Here is a 20464-nt window from a genome sequence, read left to right on the forward strand (position 1 = left end):
CACAGTGAGATACCATCTCACACCAGTTAGAATGGCCATCATTAAAAAATCAGGAAACAACAGGTGCTGGAGAGGATGTGGAGAAATAGGAACACTTTTACACTGTTGTGGGACTGTAAACTAGTTCAACCATTGTGGAAGTCAGTGTGGCGATTCCTCAGGGATCTAGAACTAGAAATACCATTTGACCCAGCCATCCCATTACTGGGTATGTACCCAAAGGACTATAAATCATGCTGCTATAAGGACACATGCACACGTATGTTTATTGTGGCACTATTCACAATAGCAAAGAGTTGGAACCAACCCAAATGTCCAACAACAACAGACTGGATTAAGAAAATGTGGCACATATACACCATGGAATACTATGCAGCCATAAAAAATGATGAGTTCGTGTCCTTTGTAGGGACATGGATGAAACTGGAAAACATCATTCTCAGTAAACTATCGCAAGGACAAAAAACCAAACACCGCATGTTCTCACTCATAGGTGGGAATTGAACAATGAGAACTCATGGACATAGGAAGGGGAACATCATACTCTGGGGACTGTTGTCGGGTGGGTGGAGGGGGAAGGGACAGCATTAGGAGATATACCTAATGCTAAATGACGAGTTAATGGGTGCAGGAAATCAACATGGCACATGGATACATATGTAACAAACCTGCACATTGTGCACATGTACCCTAAAACCTAAAGTATAATTTAAAAAAAGTAAAAGAATAATAATAATAAATAAATAAATCAGTAATGTTCCATATAGCCCTGTCAGTAAAACTATTTGGAGGCAAACACACTCACTTTATGAATATTGATTTATAAATTAATGTATTTATACCAATTAGTCCGCAATATTAGTCAAACTTTATTAAGTTTGAGATAAAAATAAATTGAAAATAAATTCCAATATTTTCTTCTTATATCCAATCATCTCCCCATCATCTAAGGTATGTGAATAAAAAACTTAATTTTAGACTAACATTATCACATAGACACAGCCTAATAATTTGTTAATAATCAGATGAGCTTAATCCATATTTTAGATGTGCTAAAAATCACAATTTTGTATATATACGAAAAACATATTTATACTTATTTCTCTAACTTGCTGGTGAATTCATTTATGTGTTACATTGATTATATATTAATAGACATGTAGAAATTATGTGATTATCTGGGTTACGGAATTATAATCTAAAATATCAGTTTTAGACAGCAGTCTGGAGCTCAAGGGAGGTCCCTTCAAGACCAATAAAAAAGCATAGAAAGAGAGCTCAAAACCATCCTTCACCTGTCTCCCAACCATTGCAACTCTGCTTTATTTGTTTTATACATTGTGCTTCTCACAAGATTTTCCTAGAAGAAAGGATTCTGAAACATATATATAACCTATGATCTTATTCTATCTAGTAACCAATTCACAGAAAGTTGGGGAAAATGGGACAGAGGTCATTTAGATTTCACCAATTTTATATGCACTCACTTGTATATGTGTGGTGTGTGTGTGCATTTGTATGCAATCTTATCAACATGTAGCTTGATATAACTGCTACTGTGTCAGGATACAGAAAAATTCCATCACTACAAAGATTTCCTATGCTACCTCTTCATATCTACACTTACCCAGTTGATAGTTCATTGTGGTTCTAATTTGCATTTCCTTAATGATGTGGAATATCTTAGTGATGCTGAGCAACTTTTCACGTGCTTATTCGCCATTTTCATATACCTTTCTCATGTCCCCTTTGGTGAAATGTCCACTCATGTGTTTTGTCTATTTTCTAATTGTGTATTTTGCTTTTACTATTTTGCTAGTGTTCTTTATAAGTTCTAGATAGCAGCCCTTTGTCAGATATGTGGTTTGCAAATATTTCATCCTAGTCTTTAGTTTGTCTTTTCCTCCTCTTACAGGGTCTTCATAGGCTGAGTTTGTCCTTGATTCATCAATTTTTGTGTTTTTGCATTTCGATAATAATTATAAAACCATGTTGTTAATTGTATTATTTAGAAGCATAGCCAAATTACTGACATCCTCAGTGGCCATTTACTGGATTATTAAAGAATTATTTTAAAAACAATTTCATGACCTAAATCAGAATCCATGAGTTCATGATATAATTGTAAATGGGCAGCTCCGCATACCCTGGGGAAAGAGCATCTGCCTGTATTTTAGAAACATTTAGATACTTGTAAATATGACTGTATAATTTCTCAATATTCTACTATGAATAATTATTATTCTTTTTCTTGGGAACAACTTATAACAATAGCTTAAACTTTGACTACTACATTTCATATATAAAATAATTAAGAAAAATTTTAAGTAGTCAAAAGCAGTCAGATGTGGACAAATGAGCAGAAGTCAACAACGACTTTGACAAACAAAATAACAATGGCAATAACAAAAAAACATTAATTTTCTTATGACTAGAATGACACGATTCCTTCAGTGTCTTCCTCATTACCCACATAAGTGAAGAGAATGTCCCCTTCTGAAAATCAGAGGTAAAGAAGCAAGCAACTGGAACTATTATATAACTGTATCTGATTCAGTTCTTCTCCTTAATCCCCTCCCACAATGTGCTAAGTTTACACCCCATTACCGTTGCAGGTCTTGGCTACAACTATACTGTCAATGTTGACTGAGTTCTCACACTGTACTGTTTGCTACGAGAAAAGGCAATATAAGGCTTGAGGTACAGTCTCCCCCTCTAGAACCTCACTAGAGAGCTGGATAAACACCAAATATAAATCAAATTTCTTATCATTCTAGAAAACACAAAAAGAAACACATAACGATTGAGAAACCTGTAACAATTATGGAGAATATAAAAGTAGGAAACTTTGATGCTACCCAGAGTGATTTAACTACTAAAGTAGCCATTTCATTGACATTTTAGATAAATATTTATGATGAGAGCTAGTATTAAACGGTGTTTTAAATTATGGGTCATGAGGTCAATTCATTTTATACAAATGAATACAATAGTATACAGCACAGTGTAAATTCTCAAAAAATATTAATCATTCTTTTAACGACTATTATTTTGAAAAAGGTGTAACAATTCAATTGAGTACCAAAAATTTAGTGACATCCCTTCCACAATTCAGCATAACAAACTCTTGGATCCTATAAGCATAACTTTTGTAGGTTTATGCATAGAGACAAAATGATTATTCACTCTTTAGACACAGTAACATTCATCCTCCACTCCTTATACCAAAGCTCCAATTCTAACCTCAATAGGATTGAACTCTGTACCACAGCTGCAAATAATTCTGCATGCCTTGGTGAGTGGGGGTGAGAGGAGGCTGCAGAAGAGAGTAGTGCCGACCATACCATACAAGTCCTTGTAGATGTTTGGATTTTAGCCCAAGTACAGTGAAAAATCATTGTAGGATTTTCAGCAATGGAGTAACCTGATTTACATTTTCAAATTATTACATTTTCTGTTGTGTAGACAATGGGTTAGACGAGGATAGGAGTAGAAATAGAGAAACTTGTTAGAAGGCTAATGAAGCAGTTCAGACAAGAGGAAAAGATGCCTTTGTCATTAGTAATTAAGATGTAAAATGAACAGAATAGAGACACATGTTGGAGGTAGCACTGACAAGTCTTGATGAATAAAATATGGGAGAGAGGGAATTCGCAGATTTGTCTTGAATGAGTAGGTATATGGAAGTACCATAAAGTGAGACAGAATAAGAGTCCAGAAACAAGCCCTAAGAAATTCTAACATTGGCCAGGTGCAGTGGCTCACGCCTGTAATCCCAACACTTTGGGAGGCCAAGGTGGGCAGATCAGGAGTTCAAGACTAGCCTGACTAACATGGGGAAACTCTGTCTCTACTAAAAACACAAAATTAGCCAGGTGTGGTGGCTGACACCTGAAATCCATTACTCGGGAGGCTGAGGCAGGAGAATCAGTTGGACCCAGGAGGTGGAGGTTGCAGTGAGCCGAGATCGCACCACTGCACTCTAGCCTGGATGACAAAGCAAGACTCTGTCTCAAAAAAAAAAAAAAAAAAAAGAGAGAGAGAGAAAGAAAGAAAAAGAAGAAAAGAAAAATTCTAACATTTAGAGGTCAGCTAGGATAGAAACAGTGAAAACCCTTGAGGGGAGGCTATAAATGTAAAAGAAAAACCAAGAAAGAGAGAACAGACAAGTGTATCAAATAGTATTGTGAGATCAAATAAAGTGCTGTCATATATGTACACTCACACACACAGACAGGATTTAAAGGTCTGACGAAAGGGAGGTAAAGTGGAAATAATTCCTCAGAAAAGATTGGCAAGTAAGGTGAGGAGAGAGATCATTTCAACCACTGGAAATGATAGAATGAAGAGAATGTGTCAGAAGTGATGTTTTAGGTGGGGATCTCAAGGCATATTCAAATGCTGCAGGAAAAATCCCACAGCCAGCCAGAAGTCGAAGATACAGGATTAAGGGGAAATGACCAGTGGAACAAGATCAGTGAGAAGAATGGGTAGAGGCTCTAGATCATATGTGGGAAGGTAAGTCTTTGACAGAAGGTGGCAGGAAGTCAACTTCTCGATAAATGGTAGCTTAAGATATTTCTTTTATTATTCATATTTGCATCATAGTTCACAGCTCCTGGTTTGTACATATTTGTGTTGCAAAAATGATTTGATGAATAAACAGTTCTAGCTAACGATGAGGTCCTGAACTAAGTCTACCATCAGCAAAACCCGCAGCTGTTGTAGATTTGAGTTACACTATGCTAAATGCTGTCCTCTGAAACTCCAGCTAATGTTGCATGCTTTGAAAAAGTAAAAGAAATAGAAAGCAAAATCCAAGTCAGTAATTGTGAAATGCCAGTAAAGAATGGAGTTTTGAAAAGTAGGGGTAGCGGGAAGAGCAATAACTTAATAAGAATCTTGCTGTTTGTGTATTTTCGATTTCTTGCCCACTAGGTGGTGGAACAGAGTCCCCATCTAAACGAGAGTTTTCTTACTCACAGGTTTGTGTTTCTCTCACAACGCCTACACAGGTCTTTTCACGCCAAATAAATCCAAGAAATTCAATCTCTTCAAAATTGCCGCTTGGAAAAACAGAGCGCCCGAATGACAAGCGTGGGGAAGGCTGGGAGGCGAAGATGCGGAGTGCGGAAACCCAAGGACCAGGGGAGCTAAACTACATTTCCCAGAAAGCCACGGGCTGGCCTACAGCCACTGCGCACCACAAGCCCGCTGGAAGCCTCCGTCTCGCTTCTCCAGTAACCGGTTTGCCGCTATCCCCTTTTCTAAGGAACGTAGAGAAAGCCAGGAAGGGAAAGGCATTTTACTGCAGCAGCGAAGGTTTAGCCACTAGAGTGTCTTTCTGAGCCGTGGTTATTCCGACCTTCGCTTGTAAAGGCATCGGGAAACCCACGGTCCACGTGACCTACCCGGGTCATGTGACTCCAGAACCCGGCAGCTGAAGTCTGTTACCCTGACGACTGGTGGACCCGCAAAGACCTTCCGGGAAAGCGCGGAATTCAGAGGCAGAGGTAGGTGGTAAGGTGTGAACGCTGGTTTCCCACCCAAATCGCCCTGGCCGAGGCCGTGCTTCATACTGGACCGAAGGGCTTTAGTTTTCCGGGTCATTCCCCTTCTCCGCCCGGAGCCCACGGCAAATGCGTCTTTGTCTTCCGTCCAATTCCCGAACCCGCGCTTGCGGGGACGGCGTCGCAGCCAGGCTTGAGAAGCTTTTGGTGGAGTTCACCTGTGTCCAAGCTATTCGGGCCAAGACCTTAACCGCACTTACCCTGAACTGATCGAAAGTGCTAATGAGGGGAAGAGGTGTTATTCTGCACGATGGGGAGGGTATTGTCCGGGTCTGCAAGTCCTCTTCCCCTCCCCCATCTCTACTGAAGAAAGGTGGGATTTGAGCTGCTCTAGGGAGTTCAGGAGCTGGGAGTCGACCCAAGGTTGGGTTCATTAGGTGTCTAGGGGGACGCTTTCCGTTGCAAATCACTGGATTCTACTTGTGTTCAGCGCACAATTTTTGTCGGTCTTCCCTCGCTTCAAAAGAAACAGTACTGATTTGTGTACTCCATTAACTTTAAGTATTCTTTAAGTATTTTGACTAAATTACTAATTCTTACTAAATTCTATTTGTGTATATTTTGAAACATCCCCGTATCTGGATACGGTTTGCTTTACGAAACTATTACTATGGATGGGTAAAATAACGAGCCAAGTGATAAGGCAGCACAAACTCTGTCGTGTGCTTTGCAAGAAAGAAACAGTCCTTTGGATTTGCTAACTTACAGTTTTTAAGATTCCCTGTGAGGACCTGGTTTGTGTTTGAGAGGTACTAATTAACACATGCACGCAAACATAGGTTTGGGAAATATTGTAGACACCACTCTTTAACAGTTGGATATTAACAGATGAAAACATAATTCTGAACGTTGAGTACAAGACATCCTGTCAAAGCTGCTTTTCCAGATCGGTTTGCTTAATGAATTAGGAATCTCTTGACCAGCTTACTGGTTAAAAATAAAATTGTACGTATATACTGAATCATAACAAATGTCTGAAGTTTAAGTCTGGTCGTGTTCATGATGTGATGGATTTCCTCAAAAGATGTTTATGTCTCTTGTCATTTAGTGTTTCCAATGTTTGAGATACTTTAGAATGTTTACTTTGGGAGGTCAAAATTGTTGACTATGGCTAACTATTCCCAAGAAGAGCTAGATGAAGAGTTTGAACAGTTTATGAAAGAGGTAAGTTTATATTTTTAAAAACTGTATTGTCAAATTTGTCTCAAAAGACTCATCCTTCAGTTCTGTCACCTCGAAGATACAGTTAGTCCATCACCAAACTCTCAACTCCCGTCATCCCTCCAGCTCTGTCCCTTTTCTGCCACTGCTAGTTCAGTGCCATCATCTCAACTGGACTGTTGCAGCAGTTCCCAACTCATGGCCCAGCATTCCTTTCACCACACTGCAGTCAGACTCTGTTCCCCCCCCAGTAAAAGACTCTATTGGTCTCCCATCACATGTAGAAAAAAAACCGAACTCCTTACCATGGTTTTAAAGCCTTCCATGATTTCGCTCTTTCATATCTCACTGCCTTCATATCCCTCTTTCATCCACTTTATTTATTCCACAGTGGCCTTTTTTCTCTCCCAGACATTTCAAGCTCATACACCTTAGGAGCTTTGCACTCACTGTTCCCTCTACCAATAATGCTCCTCCCTCTTTACCTGGCTGGTGAAAATCTTAAATATCACCACTTTAGAGAGGATTCTTCTGTTTATCCAGTGAAAGGTAACCACGAAGTCACTTCTTAGTCTAGTATGTATTTAATTCTTTTTATAGCACTTAGCACATTAATTATTTTTCTTGTATGGGTCTGTTTTCTGCTTCCCATTATAAGAATGTATGGTCTGTAATATGATGACTGTATGTTCATTGCTATTATATATCAACATGTTCATTACTGTATCTACAGTACCTAATAAATACTTAATAAATATTTGAATGAGTACATTAAATTGTTATACCACATTCTCTGTACAGTCGTACACCTCATAAAGATGTTTTGGTCAGCAACAGACCGCATATACAACAATGGTTCCGTAAGATTATAATGGGACTGCCCTATAAAGGTGTACCTTTTTAATCTTTTGTACCATATGTTTACTGTAGCTTTTCTACATTTAGATACACAAATGCTTGCCATTGTGTTACAGTTGCCTGCAGGATTCGGTACAGTACATGCTGAACAGCTTTGTAGCTTAGGAGCAATAAGCATTACCATATAGCCTAAGTGTGGAGTAGGCTATACCATGGAGCCATCTAGGTTTGTGTAAATACACTCTATGATGCTCCCATGATGAAATCACATTTCTCAGAACATACCCCATAATTAAGCGATGCATAACTATTTATATAAATGGAGGGGCCTTGTAGAGCATTCAGGAGAGTCACATTTTAAGCTATTATACATCATATGTCATACGTTCTTGTAAAAAAAAAAAGGGAGTTTAATGTACAAAAAAACTTCACTTTCATTATCTGTCTCATGGAAAAACAATGCCTTCTTTGTAGGATTGTTTTAAGGATTAAAAAAAGCGTCTACCAATTGCCAAGATGTAATAGGCACTTGGAATAAGTTTCGTTTACCATTTGAAAAGTTGATTTTTTAAAATTTCAAATACAGACACATTTTGAAAATTAAATTTATAGGAATGATTTTTATTGTAAAAGATAGCAGAACAGGCCTTTTAGAAAATGTTTTTATTCTTTCCTCATTTACCACCCTTCCAGCACACACATTCTCCAACACTCTCCTTCCCCTACCCTTCTGTCTCTGTCTCTCTCCCTCTTATATCCATCCTCAGTTGCAATGTGTCATTTTTTTTACTATGAAAGTCATAATTTTAGAGTCATGCTAACTTTTCTCACTTTGATAAATTATTTTTCAAACAATTTATTCAAAGACATAGTTTATATATCTTTATTTTTAGGAGAGTAGTAACCAGCTTTTTAAAAATCGTTTTATTGAGATATAATTCACATACCATTTAATTCACCCATTTTAAATGTGCAGTTCTGTGGTTTCAGAGTTATGTAACCATCACCACAATCAATTAGGAATTTTTATCACCCCAGAAAGAAATCCCATATCTGTTAGTAGTTACTCCATCTCCTTGTTCCCCCTTCCCTAGACTTAGGCAACTACTAAGCTGATTTCTGTCTCTAAATGTTTGCCTGTTACAGACATTTCATAGAAATGGAATTATATATTATGGGGCCTTTGGGTCTGGCTTCTTGTACTCAGCATGATGTTTTCAAGGTTCATCCATGTCGTAGTATATTAACACTTCATATTTTTTTACAGCTAAGTAATATTTCATTGTGTAGACGTACCACATTTGTTTTTCCACCTATCAGTTGACGGACATCTGGGTTCTTTCCACTTTTTGGCAGTTATGAACAATGCTGCCATGAACAATCATGTACAAGTTTTTGTGTGGATGTGTTTTTGTTCCTCTTGTGTATATGCCAAAGAGTGAAATTGCTGTCTCATATGGTAGCTGTGTGTTTGCCTATTTTCTAAAATGGCTGTGCTATTTTACATTTCCACTAGTAGTGTATTAGTTTATCAGAGTTCCAATTTCTTTTTTGTCTTGAGACTGAGTCTTGCTCTATTGCCCAGGCTGGAGTGCCATGGTGCAATCTTGGCTGACTGCAACTTCTGCCTTCTGAGCTCAAGCAATTCCCATGCCTCAGCCTCCTAAATTGCTGAGATTACAGGTGCCTGCCACCATGCCCAGCTAATTTTTGTGCTTTTAGTAGAGACGGGGTTTCACCATGTTGGCCAGTCTGGTCCCAAACACCTGACCTCAAGTGATCCGCCTACCTTGGCCTCTCAAACTGCTGGGATTACAGGTATGAGCCACTGCACCCAGCCCAGAGTTCCAGTTTCTCCATATCCTTGCCAACAACTGTTATATCTGAGAATCAGCTTTTTTGTTGTGTTTTATTTCTATTTATTTAATTTTTATTTTTATTTATTTATTTATTTATTTTTGAGACAGAGCCTTGCTCTGTCACCCAGGCTTGAGTGCAGTGGCACAATCTTGGCTCACTGCAACCTCTGCCTCCCAGGTTCAAGTGATTCTCCTGCGTCAGCCTCCTGAGTAGCTGGGATTACAGGCACACGCCACCACGCCCAGCTAATTTTTCTATTTTTAGTAGAGACATAGCTTCACCATGTTGGTCAGGCTGGTCTCAAATTCCTGACCTCGTGATCTGCCCACCTCGGCCTCCCAAAGTGCTGGGATTACAGGTGTGAGCCACCGCACGCGGCCTGTTTTGTTTTATTTTTAATGAATCATATTCATTAAAAATAATTAAGGAAAGTGCTGGGAAGCACTGTGGAAGGTTGTTGAAAGTAAGAACACTTATCATGTATTAGAAATGTTCATTTCTTTTTCTCTTCTTTGTCATGGCCCGACAAGGTCAGTAGTACCATGCCTATGTTACGGATAAATAAACTGGAAAAATGGGAGGAAAGAGAAATGGAACACCTCAAGGTGATACTGAAGTTTAGAGAGTAAGTGAAAAGTGATGCAGCTAACTAATTTCAGAAATTCAGATGGGATAAGGAATATTTTTTCTTCCCTCTTCCTGTCTTCCTACCTGGTTGTTAGTGAAGACAGTAAGTTCTTCTTGAACATTTTTAAATTGACATTCTTCAAGTCACTGAGGTAGAGTTTTTTGTTTGGCAAGTGGAAGAGTGTGTGTGTGTGTGTGTGTGTGTGCGCGCACACTGTCATTTTAGAAGTTTAAAAGGTCACTCAGATAACAATATTCTAGTTGGGGAACTACATAGTATAGTGGAAAGTGGACAGGAGTTAGTCAGACAGGGGTTTAAATGTCACTTTGTAACACTTACTAACAGTAGCAACTTGCGCAAGTTGCTTAACCTCTTAGAGCTTCAGTTTCACCATGAGTAAATTTCTGCAGGGTTGTTTAAAGATTAAGTGAGTTAACCTGAGTGTAGATCCTGACATAGAGCAGGCATATGGTAAATGTTGATTCCTTTTCCAGAAAAAGTAATGTAGAATGAGATTGAAAAAGGATCAAGAGCATAGTCCTGGAGAAGTCTCCTGTTACATAAATGGGTAAAAAGCCAAAAGCTATTAAAATAGATGCATGGGAATAGCCACAGATCTGAAGAATAACCCGGAGGAAGTGGTGCTACTGAAGTCAAGGTAGAGAGTTTCAAGAAGTAAGAGTAAGAGTTGATCACCAGTAGCAAATTCCATGATATGATCAGGGAGGATAACTGATGGTGGTACTTTATTCGTGGCATTTCGGAGGCCTTTCGTGCCTGAAGGAGAGCTTTTTTGGATGGGAACCAGATTATAAAGGGTTAAGTGAACTCAAGGAGTTGGTGTATCAAGGAAATGTGATAGGTAGAGTAAAAGGGACGTGGGGATAAGGAATTTTTTTGTTTAGTTTTCCTTTTTTATTTTTTTTTCAAAGTTGAGTAGAATGTTCATTTTTTCATTCCACAGTTGTACCCGGTACTGTGCTAGGCACTGGAGATGCAGTGCTGAGCAGCTGTATAATCAGAGGGAAGGGAGGGGAGTAGAGAGAGAAGGGAGTGAAGATACAGAAATCAAATGGGATAACCAAGGAAGGAAGAACCTAGAGAAGTTCTGCTGGCAGTGGAGGAAAGAATTATGTTGTCTGAGAGACGAAAGAAGTGGCTTCACAAGTAAGTTTAGTAGTGAAGTGAAGTGGATGGTGTTTGAAGGTTTTTATTTCTCAGAGAAAAAAGTGACCAAGTTATTGGCTAAAGTGGTGGGGGGTGGTATTGAGGTTAGAGTATGGGATTTAGAATTGTAGTAAAATTTGGATTGGAAGAGTAGAAAAAAGCAAATAAGCATTTATCAATCACTGAAAAAAAATCCTGATTTGTCTGGTCAATTTCATCCTCCTCTTTACACCCTGAAACTCAGTTCTTCCTTATCTTGAAATTCTGTTTCTAGAGTGGTGCTATGCAATTTTGTTCAGCCATTATTTATTCTTAAACCCTAGAGAATGTCTAGAAGACAGGATTGTATCCTCCTGTTTTTTCTTTCCTGAAAAAAATTCTTGATCAAGTTTTATGTCTTCATTGTTATTCTCCTGGTTTACTTAGTTATGAAATTGATGCTCAGAAATGTATGTCTGATTTTTAAGTTATTTTGGCCGAATATGTTTGTAGCTGTGAAATTATACGTTACTGATGAGAATGTTATTTATCTATGTGATAGCTGAACTGTGAGCGAACTGATAGAAACATGCTTAATGATGAATCTGAGATTCTTGGATTTACACTGTATTTTCAAATTCAATATCTTATATCTAATTCAGCTTTCAGATGATTCTTTTGAAAATTCGGACAAAACAGCTAGACCATCTAAAAAAGAGATGATGAAGAAAGATACAGTGCCTTGGTGGATAACTGAAGATGATTTTAAAGATGATGGTAAATGTTGCTGATTTTTAGTTTCAAATTATTTGACCACAAGGGGTCAGTCAAGACTTCTGGATTTTGTTACTTCATTCTAAATATATAAAGAAAATAATACTAATAGTGTCGATTTTTGAAGTTTGAATTGATTTTCATATAACCAGTACTTTATTATGTATTTATTATGTAATTGAGAATCTGTGTTATAACATTATCAGCTTATTTTACATGGAGATAATTTATATTTACTCAAGGTGACAATTCAGGTATATTATCATGTTTAATGATAAATTGATTTAAGGTGATTTAATAAGATATTCTGGCAGTATATTAATGTCATTGCATTGGGAAGAGTTTAACAAACCTATGGACTTTGGTATCACAGTTTGTTAATGACAGTAGTAAAAAAAAAATTTACTGTCATATGTATATATGTCTCATATATATGTATATGATATACCCAGGCTGAAGGGCAATCATAGCTCATTGTAACTCATTGTAACTTCAAATTCCTGGATTCAAGAAATCTTCCCACCTCAGCTTTCTGAGTAGCTAGGACTACAGGTACATGCCAATATGCCTGGCTAATTTTTTTTATTTCTTGTAGAGATAGGGTCTCTCACTATGTTGCCAGGCTGATCTCAAACTTGCCTCAAGCAGTCCTCCCACCTTGGCCCTCCAAAACGCTGGGATTACAAGCATGAGCTGCCACACCTGGCATGATAGGTTTACTATATATGATACTGCCATATCTGTAAACAACCCCGACTGCGTCTGTTTCAGTACCTACATTCACACCATATGTGGATCAGTGTTAAGCACAATTCTGTAAAATGATAGAATTTCCGTATCTGTAGGGAAAAAGTTTACATATGGGCTTTTGTTCCCCCCCCCCATAAAAATTGAGCCTGAATTCATGTCATAATTAAGGCTCTGCATGATCTGACTGGAACCCTGCCTTCTCGTGTGCTCTAGCCGTACTTAATCATTCCTCATCTCCTGGAAACACCATAGGCCTCCCTGCCTCTGTGCATTATCTCATGCTTCCTTGCCACTAGAATGCCTTTCCTCTCATCTATCCTTCTGGCCCAATAAAGCCTAGCATCACCACTTTTTGCAGTCCTTCACTGTATCTTCTAGCTCTCTTGTCACAATTAGTTTCTCCTTCATTTTAGTGTCAGAACACCATAGTAACACTTACACATTGTGTTGATAGTTGTAACCTATAGGACAACTCCTGAGGTTGGGAGCTTTGTGAGGGTAGGAAACACTTCTTTGTCCTTGTATGCCCTGACCCTCAACATTAAGTGATAAATTTGTTTAATAAATGCATGATAAAGTAGATTCGACAGTTACTTCTCTGTTCTTTTTAATCCTGTAGTTTAAAGAAATTCCTTATTGAACAATTCAGTGCATTTTTTATAAATTCTTATGCAACATGCTGAACTTTGTAGTGAAGAATTATGTTTTAGAATCTCTCCCTGCTTTTAATCCTTGAAAAGGATATTATGAGATGAAGTACTATTGGAATTGTTGACAAAGATTTGGGACATAAAGCCTTTTGTCTAGAAGATAATGAATCAGAGCAGATACATACAACCTAATCATACAGGAAAAGAATAGCTCCTAGACCAAAAATACTCACATGTAACCTGATTGATGGTATTAATAATTTTTTTAAAATGTATCAAAAATAGATTTGATTAGTAAAAGAAGTAAAGAAGGATAGTCAAGAAGCAAACTTTGGCAATGTCAGCTTAAACAGAGGGAGGTTTCCCTGCCCACAGGAATAACCTGGTGCCTGACTCAAGCACACGCTTACTGAGTTCGTATTATGTTCTAAATACTAGGCATTAGTATAAAAAGGCAAGACATGATTCCTGTATCAAGAGTGTAGAACCTTCTGAGGGAGAATTCAGCACCCCTCTTGAGAAGAGGAATGCATTACTAATCTTAAGACCGGTGCCATTAAACGTTAACATGAGCAACTTTTACATTATAATTTTGCTTGTTTCCCAGTTGCCATAGGAATAAAATGTTTGGCTTAGAAGGTGAAACTATCTCATCCTCTTGCTGATTGTATTCTTTATTGTAAATAACTAAACTGGATCTTCGTTTCTGTTACATTAATCTCTTGTGAGCTTGGTTAGTGTGAGCTACAACCTCAAGTCGTGCTTTAGAGCCAGGGTGAGACCCTGGACATGTTGCCACCACAGCACACCAACCTTGGCATATACTTTTTCATTTGAAGCATCTATGAATCTCTCTCTTGATTTTTTACAACTTATGGAGGTTATTATTTGATCCAGTAAAACCATTATTCACAGAAAGGCATAAAATAAATTGATTCTTAGCCTTTTCCAAGAGGACATTAATTAGGAAATTGAAGTCAAAATTCATGACTTCTTAATAAGGCTTCCTTCTACCGAAAGTGATATTTTTTCTAATCTTAATATTTATAGCACTCATTTTCAGCCTTCTGGTTTTTGAAGAAAACAAAGAACAAAAGAATATTAAAAAGCAAAACACAAAAATAAAACGTTACTCATAATTATTTATCTTTTCCATGTATCCGTTTTTTACAACAAACGTATACTATTAAAATAAGGAAATTTTGATACTGTATAACTTTACCAGTTTTTTTCTAGTGCTCTTGGAATACAGAGCAAGTCCCTGTGCCTGGCCTATGAGGATGAGCATGGTCCAACCATTGACTTCCTGCTCTGGGCTTATTTCCTCTTAGGCTTACCCTCACCATCTGGGTCCAGCCTCACTGGCCTTTTTGCATCTGCAAATGTGGCCTGCCCCTCCCATTGTCACGCATCTGTACCTACTGTGTCCCCTGCCTGTACTGGTCTCCCTGGCCTAGTTCACCTAGTTATTTCCTGGTCTTTCTTCACATCTTAGCAGAAATGTTACTTCCTCATGGAAATATTCTTGGATTTTCCTGTCTTGGTATACCCCCGCAATTAATCTTATATAATTCCTTCAAAGCAGAGTTGTAATTCACATTTAACTTTGCTCTGTGAACACTGCTGCTTCTCTAGTAACCTCCAATGGTTACTGTTTTCTTGCCATGTCTTGTTCCATTAGACTTGGAAAAGGAGTATGTTACTGTTCATTGCTGTTTCTAGACCATTCTCCTTCCAATCTCCTTATGAACCTTGCTATCAGACCACATATCTACTATGTCTCTTTGTTGCAGTTATCTACTGAACTCCGGGTTATTCCTCCTCATTCCTCAAAGATTTTAGCTGCTGTTTCACTGTGAGTCTCCAATTCTCTTGTCTAATTGTTGGTGACTACATTAACTATATAGCTAATGCCTCTAATAACCTGACTTCTGAGTTCCTTAAACTTCTTTACACCAAAAAATCTTGCCTGCCACATCATAGCCACCTCTTCCCTCTAATAGCTTCTCATTTCACTTGTTATAAAAGCTAATGACCTTCAAGCTACCACCCACACCAGTTCTGCCCCCTGACTCTTTTGGCCTCTCAACTTAGACTACCTTTTCCTTGCTTATGCCAGTGTCACTACACGGGCCTCCTTTCTCTTCACACATGCCTGGGCATTTTCCTGGCTTAGAGGTTATACACTGCTTTCCTCCTCCTTAAACACTCTTCCTCCATGTATTCATGTGGATTGGTCCCTCACCCCCACCAAGCCATAGCTCACGTGTTAACTTCTCAGTGAAGGCCTTCCGGACCATCCTGTTTAAAGTTGTAGTGCCCTTCATTCCTGCATTCTCTGTTCCTCTTTCTTGTTTTATTTTTCTTCTTGGCACTTAACTGTTTTCTAATGTACTATCTAATTGCAGTGTACTTATTTATTTTATTTATTGCCTGCCTCAAATCACATGAATGAGCAGGGATTTTTGTCTTATTTATTTATGTATTTATTTATTTTTTAATTTTATTATTATTATACTTTAAGTTTTAGGGTACATGTGCACAACGTGCAGGTTTGTTACATATGTATACATGTGCCATGTTGGTGTGCTGCACCCATCAACTTGTCATTTAACATTAGGTGTATCTCCTAATGCTATCCCTCCCCACTCCCCGCACCCCACAACCGTCCCCGGAGTGTGATGTTCCCCCTCCTGTGTCGATGTGTTCTCATTGTTCAATTCCCACCTATGAGTGAGAACATGAAGACATTTATGCAGCCAAAAAACACATGAAAAAATGCTCATCATCACTGGCCATCAGAGAAATGCAAATCAAAACCACAATGAGATACCATCTCACACCAGTTAGAATGGATTTTTGTCTTTTTTATTCACTGATAAAGCCCCAGCATTTAGAACAATGCCTGGTGTGTAGTAGGCACCCATAAATATTTGCTGTCGATTGTCTCCTCCTGTTAGATTTTAACCTTCGTGATGGTAAAGGACTTCATTGTGTAGCTGGCACTAATAATGTTCTAGGCACATAGTTTGTCAAAAAATTTGAATAAAATAAATAATACTCAGAACTTTTGCTACATAAATATAAGTTATACTTTTTTACCCAGGATTCATAGAACATTTTTGAAACTTTATTATAAAAAACTTCAAACGTTTACGTAAGTACCGCATACTCCCATGTACCCATCGCCTAGCTGCAACAGTTGTTATTAACTCATGGCCAATCATTTTTCATCAATATTCTCTCTTATTCTCCACGTTCTGACACTCAGGATTATACTGAAACAAATCTCCAACAGCATATCAGTTCTCTCCACATATATTTCAAAATATCTCTGAAAATAAGTACTCTCTTTTTAAAATACAACCATAATATTGTCTAAGAAATATCTGTAATAATTTCTTAGTATCATCAAATGTCTAATTAGTCATAAAACACTTTTAATATGCTTAATATATATCAGCCTTAGAGAAAATTTCAAATTCCTGAATGCTGTGAGAGACTATAATACCCTCCCGTCGCCAACAATATGCACATATCCTGGCATGAGAGCCTCTCCTGCAGTGAGCCACTGATTCCATTGTTTTAGAAATAATGACTTTGAAAGAGCTTTTACTATTTCCATCTATTTTTTGAAATGATATTTACACTAACGAAGGCTTCTGTCTAACCTGATAGGTTTTTAATTGTACCTACTTTGCCCCCTTGTATTTCGTTAAACTAATTCATGCCGCCCACAGTCTGTTTCCAATAGCGTTGAGTTCAGCAACAAAAACACTCTGAGAAATGTAAAGAACAGAGGGAATAAGGCAGAAGATATTCTTTAAAGTAGCATGGTATACTGTATTAAGTACTTGAGCTTCAAAGTAATTTTAAAAAATTTTGTCTCATGGTGCAACTCTTTGAAGTATTCTATTTAATATGATACAGTGCCACCGAATAGAATTATAATCTTTCTTTTGTGAATGTTAGGTCTGATGGATTTTTATTTAATAGAGCAGATTTATTTTGTGGCTACTGTGCACAAAATTAGCATAATATTATTATTGTGTTGTCATAGTGGTCAAAACAATTCTTTGAACATAAATCTTCATCTGTGTTAAATTGTGTTCCTAGGACTGCTTGGAACAAATGTGAGCTATTTGAAAACAAAGAAGACTTCTCAACCTGTTACAGAAATAGAAGAGGAGTCTGCTGAAAAAATTCAATTTCTTAAGAGCAGTGGAACCTCTCTCTTAAGTGCTGATAGCTTAGAAACAAATGGTAAGAAATGCAAGGGATATGAGTTGGCAAATTATTAATTGTTATGCTTATATTCAGAACTACAAAAATTAACTTTATCTTGAAGCCTCCTTTACTAAAGCATGTAGATGGATTTAGTATCTTCCTAGAGGTTTAGAATTATTCTAGAGAAGCTTTAAACCTTACATATTATTAATATGAATTCATATTTGATGAGTGAGAGTAAATATTTGTAAAATTTTTAAAATTTACTACATAATGTCAATAAATGCATCATTCAAATCAATGTTTTCAAAATTCTGTGTATTACTAAAATATATTTGTGCTTTCCATTTAGAACTAGTAGTTTCTGAGCTCAACCATAGTATTCTCGGAGTGGGATTGGACACATTAGAAGAACAAGAGGAGAAAGAACAATTTTTTGCCAGGCTTGAGAAAGGCTTGACATCTTCCATTGATTATTCGAGATTAAATAAGGAATTGGATTCTAATGACTCTACACATTTTAAAGCTTTACATAGGTAAAGTACAGTGTAAACTATTAATGATTTTTATGATTTCTATATTTTTGGAAGGCAGATATATGCATGATTTTAAATAGGTAAACATTATAATAGGCAAAATTAAATCTTATTTTTCGAATCTATTATCTGTTCATTTTATAGTTAGGGTTTTTCTTATGTGTGAATAGAATATGTTTCTTTGTGTTTGAGAGCCCATGCTGCCTCCACAATCTGAAATTTCATGCTATTGAGACTAATAGTACATTGCCAAGAAGTCCTTACTAGGAAAGTAATTTATTAAGTCATTTTCCACAGATAAATAAGAGAGTCCAGGTTACTACTGTAAACTCAGGAAAAAAAATAACAGAAAGGGAAGTGGGAACCAAGAAGCAAAGACACGTTTGATCTGTGTCTTAACCTCTGTATGGTTGACCCTGATGGTTATTGGGAAACCTCATTTATTCTAGGAATCCCACTAGTTCACTGAGCTGGTCCTCTCTTTATTACACTAGACCATTGCCATTCTCAAGACCTTTGAAACCTGAGGTCTTTAATGCCCTTATTTAGTTATCCATGTAATTTTTAAAATTATGAATGGAAAGCAGATTACAATTTTATTTAGGATTTTGAGATCACAAAGGTATAATTAAGTTAAGGGTCAGGAGAATCATAATCTCTGATTATTAGAGCGCCTAGGCTCTGCAGGATGATTAGTTTTTTATAGACAGTGGATAAAGAAATACATTTACTGTCATGAACTTTTCGGGGTCTGAGATTTTTATCCTACTTGGCAAGCTAACAAGCTAGCCTTCCAGTTTTATGGTGTTGACAATAGACAGAAGATTCCTGGACCAGAATTAAAGAAGAAAGGCAGTACCTGAGTGTTGCATTTGTTCGCATTGGTACCCCATGCCCTATGATTATGCTGAGGGCAAGGCAAAGGATCCGTAATGGATGTATGCACACATGATGGGCTGTGTTACAGAAGAGGAACACTGAGCTTGGAAAATGTATTACTTTTATAGTAGGTGGAAACAAGCCTGCTCTTTGTTTGGTCGGAAATGTTACCCAAATGGCATGGTGAAAAATGATCAGCGTCTTGCACTCTTGGCATATGCAGCAAGAATGTGCAGGGACACTCAGGGGCTACGGTCATTGCCTCTCCCAATGGTGTCAATACAGATTAAGCATGCGTGGGTTTGTGGGCCACAACTTTTTGCCACTTTGCTACATTTTTTAACTTCTTTCTTATTTCTTAACAGTATTCTTAACTATTGATATTTCTGCTCTAGAGCAGGCCGGTCAAAGTACAGAATAGCATTGAACATGCAACATTAGGTGTTTGTAGCTCTCATCATTATTATATAGTCTTATAGTTTCTCTAACGATCTCAATAAAGAGGGTTGATAGACTGAAAAGGTAGAACTGATTCCTGGTTTGAGAGAAAGTAGTATATGAACCAATACATCCAATATAATTAAATCATACTCAAGCTCCTTGTCCCCTTGCTTAGGTTTTGTTTTAAGGCTCTTATTCAGCTTCTGTTTGAGGATTAAATTGCTTATTAGCATCTAAGTGCTGACTTTAGCATTTTTTTTTCTGACTTTCATATGGACCTCACTGGGTCTCATAGCTTGTGGTCAATTTCTAATCTTTAGTGTAGAAGGGATATCTAGGGTCATAAGATAATATTTGTACATGTAAATGTACATAGTAATAAAATTATGTATATTTAAGAAATAGGGCATCTTTTTCCTTTGTATTATTTTTAAGCTACAATTAATCATATGCTTCGAAGATGATTTATTTCCAAAACGTTTTCCTTAAAGCTCCCAAATTTTTAGCTTTTGATAAAACAAGAGGACTTGAGAGAGGACATGTATAATTTTAGGGATTTTTTAAAAAGGTATACAGAAAGAGTTACATGAAAATATATTTTTAACATGTAATGCTAAAATAAATATTTTTTCCAGTAATCAAGCCAATGTAGAACTAACTGATGACGAACATGAGAATGAATCGAAACATGAAGGACTGGCAGGTAATTTCATTGGTTCTTAAATGTATAATATTTGAAAAGATAATATCTTTTAATAAAGACATTGGTAAGAAAAATAATTAAAAGGAAAATCATATTGTCTCAGAGCTTTGAATAGATAGAGTGGGTTTGCTTGTGTTATAAACTGAGCTGCTAAGAAATTGTTGAAAGTGAACTGCCTCATTTGTTGAGAGTGGGCAGTGGACCACTTGGGAAGAAAGAAAAAATGATTTTTGTGCCAGGATTGTGGGCATCTCTGAAGACAGGGCAAAGACCTCCAAAGC

The 20464-nt window shown here is 37.3% G+C and overlaps 1 protein-coding gene and 1 long non-coding RNA gene across 4 annotated transcripts in view; one reads left to right on the plus strand and one right to left on the minus strand.

Moving 5' to 3' along the window:
• Positions 1-5373, minus strand: part of LOC131382547 (uncharacterized) — a 61712-nt gene extending 56339 nt beyond the window's left edge. The window contains exon 1 of the long non-coding RNA XR_009212107.1: positions 4984-5373. This is a non-coding gene — a long non-coding RNA (uncharacterized LOC131382547). The remainder of the gene's footprint in view (positions 1-4983) is intronic.
• Positions 5374-5393: 20 nt separating this feature from the next.
• Positions 5394-20464, plus strand: part of CEP162 (centrosomal protein 162) — a 118469-nt gene continuing 103398 nt past the window's right edge. The window contains exons 1-6 of one of the 3 annotated variants that reach the window (XM_032152005.2): positions 5394-5513; positions 6619-6734; positions 11886-12000; positions 17514-17660; positions 17977-18160; positions 20116-20183. In XM_032152005.2, coding sequence (XP_032007896.1) covers positions 6678-6734; positions 11886-12000; positions 17514-17660; positions 17977-18160; positions 20116-20183 — 571 coding nt within the window. In that variant the 5' untranslated portion in view covers positions 5394-5513; positions 6619-6677. Of the gene's footprint in view, positions 5514-6618; positions 6735-10050; positions 10075-10571; positions 10736-11885; positions 12001-17513; positions 17661-17976; positions 18161-20115; positions 20184-20464 lie in introns of those variants that run through there. The other 2 variants (XM_058434770.1, XM_032152013.2) reach the window with 2 other exon arrangements.

This window comes from Hylobates moloch, unplaced genomic scaffold, assembly GCF_009828535.3.
Source record: "Hylobates moloch isolate HMO894 unplaced genomic scaffold, HMol_V3 SCAFFOLD_2, whole genome shotgun sequence".
In the NCBI taxonomy this organism is placed as follows: Eukaryota; Metazoa; Chordata; class Mammalia; order Primates; family Hylobatidae; genus Hylobates; species Hylobates moloch.